The sequence below is a fragment of the Nannospalax galili genome, unplaced genomic scaffold (genome assembly GCF_000622305.1).
Source record: "Nannospalax galili isolate Female #2095 unplaced genomic scaffold, S.galili_v1.0 scaffold1200, whole genome shotgun sequence".
NCBI classification, from domain to species: Eukaryota; Metazoa; Chordata; class Mammalia; order Rodentia; family Spalacidae; genus Nannospalax; species Nannospalax galili.
In genome coordinates, this window is record NW_008347131.1 from 2,060,736 (window position 1) to 2,063,117 (window position 2,382).

Consider the following 2,382-nt stretch of genomic DNA (forward strand, 5'->3'; position numbering starts at 1 on the left):
ATAACTTCTTTAGAGGTTACAGAAACTAGAAGAGATTTTTAAAGATTTTCAAAACAAATGATAAATGATCAATGTCATGAAATGGAAATCCATATTATCTTGAAATTATTATGCACATTGTCTACATGTGTTATCACACTTTATCTCTCACATTAATAAATAAAATTATCACATGTCAATTACCATTATGAAGAAGATAATTGACTGTCCTAAGATGAATCATTTAAGGAAGAGAAAAAAATCTATATAAAATATCACTAAATATTATTGTTTAAATACATATCATGAGAATTATTTTTAATCAGCTTTCATTATTTGGCCCCAGAGCTTCTTCATAACCCGTTTGACTTCCTCATTTCTGAGGGTGTAGATTAAAGGATTCAACAGAGGTGTTACTAGGGTGTAAAATACACTCACAATTTTATCAATGGGGAAGGAGGTCATGGGTCTTACATACAAGTATGAGCAAGGTACAAAGAATAAGATGACAACAGTGACATGAGAGGTACAGGTAGACAGGGCTTTGCGACGCCCTTCAGAACTGTGATTCCTCAGGGAGTACAGGATGATGACATAGGAAGCAACCAGCATAGAGAAAATGAACAAACACATTAACCCACTGTTGGCAGCAATCAGGGGCCCCAGAGTGTGGGTGTCAGTGCAGGCCAAGTTCAGGAGTGGTATTAAATCACAGATAAAGTGATCAATAATATTGGGGCCACAGAATGGTAAGTGGGTTATAAATAAAGTCTGGATCAGGCCATGAATAAACCCCACCATCCCAGCTCCCACCACCAGAAAAACACATACAGGTCGACTCATGATTGTCTTGTAGTGCAAGGGCTTGCAGATGGCCACATAGCGGTCATAGGCCATGGAAATCAACAAGATGATTTCAGCTCCAGCAAAAACATGTTCAGCAAAAAGTTGAGTCATGCATCCATTGAAAGATATGGTGTTATTCTCAGAGATTAAGTCAAAGATCATTTTGGGTGCTATGGAGGAAGAGTAGAAAGCATCTGTGATGGACAAGCAGGAGAGAAAAAAGTACATGGGAGAACCCAGGGCTGGGCTGACAAAGATGGTGACTGAGATGAGCATGTTGCCTGTTAGTGTGACCAAATAGATTATGAAACATACAATGAATATGAGTTTCTTCACTTCTGGGTCTTGGGTCAAACCCAGAAGGATGAATTCTGTGACATTGTTCATAATTTCCTCTGTCTATTTAAGTTCATGTTGTGGATCTACAGTCACCTGAAACACAAGCATATCAGGTCTGAGTTATGATATTTTAAATTCAGAATGAAAATACTTCCTTATCTCCTTAGTTTTGGACCTTGAAATTGATTTAGCTGCTCTTTTACTCACCTCTACAGATAGAATCACATTTCCTGTGGTTGTAAAGAGAACAAAAGTAGCTTAGATTGCTCTTGATCTATATTAGTAGAATAGTCATAATATCTCACAAATAATACAAAAATGAAAGTGTTATTATTGATGACATTTGCTTGACTTCTAAACTTTCTTAGTTCTTGCAATGACCTCAGACATGACCCTGACTTCAAACATGACCCTCTTTCATTGTGTTTTTGTGGGGCAAACGCCATCAGCATCAGTTATTTTTAAGTTATATTTTTCTAATTACACGGATATTTTCAATAAAAATGCAGCATTGTACAAACGATGACTGTTTTACACACAAAAGAAACAATTCTTTCTAAATTTAAGGCACCTGTGTTCTGTGACCTCTGATTCCTCTCTGTCATATAAATTGTGCCTGGGCCTGGATATACAAACAAAGTTACAGATGGAATTATCTTCTTTCTGAGTGCCAAGGAACTGTATGCATTACATTTCCTTCAGCATGAATAATTCATTCTACAGTTGCAGGTTTTGTGTCTGGCTCACCACAGTTACTTCTTTCATGACCTTTTTTTCTCCATATCTTCAGATGTGAATGTATAAGTGTTACAAAGTTCTCTAAAGGTCACAAATAACACTTCCTTGAAGTAGAATTTCTATCACAATTAGAATTGTGCTTATAATTAGGTAAATTTCTCCTCCCCACTGGCATTTACAGTTGAAATGAAATGGGACACAAGGTTACCCCCCATAAATGATTATGCATTTCATTCTAGGTATATATTTAATCAAATAAGATGAATTTGTAGTTTCCATTGACAAATGGTAGTAAGATCGAGGATAAAAAAATCCATCCTTTTCCTTAAGCTAGATTTTATTTTCAAGGTTAAGTTAGAGTTTTTTCCCAAATATTTTATTTATTATATTTTATTATTTTTATTTTATGTGTATGAGTGTATCACCTACATCTCTAAGTGCACATCTTTCCTTCATTGCCTGCAGAGGTCAGGAGAGGGT

General features: G+C 35.8%; 1 protein-coding gene across 1 annotated transcript; it reads right to left on the reverse strand.

Annotated features, from left to right (window-relative positions):
- Window positions 1-297: 297 nt before the first annotated feature.
- LOC103742569 (olfactory receptor 4C45-like) lies at window positions 298-1,215 on the reverse strand. The gene has a single exon (XM_008843669.2). The coding sequence runs from the start codon at window positions 1,210-1,212 to the stop codon at window positions 298-300; it is 915 nt and encodes a 304-aa protein (XP_008841891.1). The 5' UTR covers window positions 1,213-1,215.
- Between the last annotated feature and the right edge of the window lie 1,167 nt (window positions 1,216-2,382).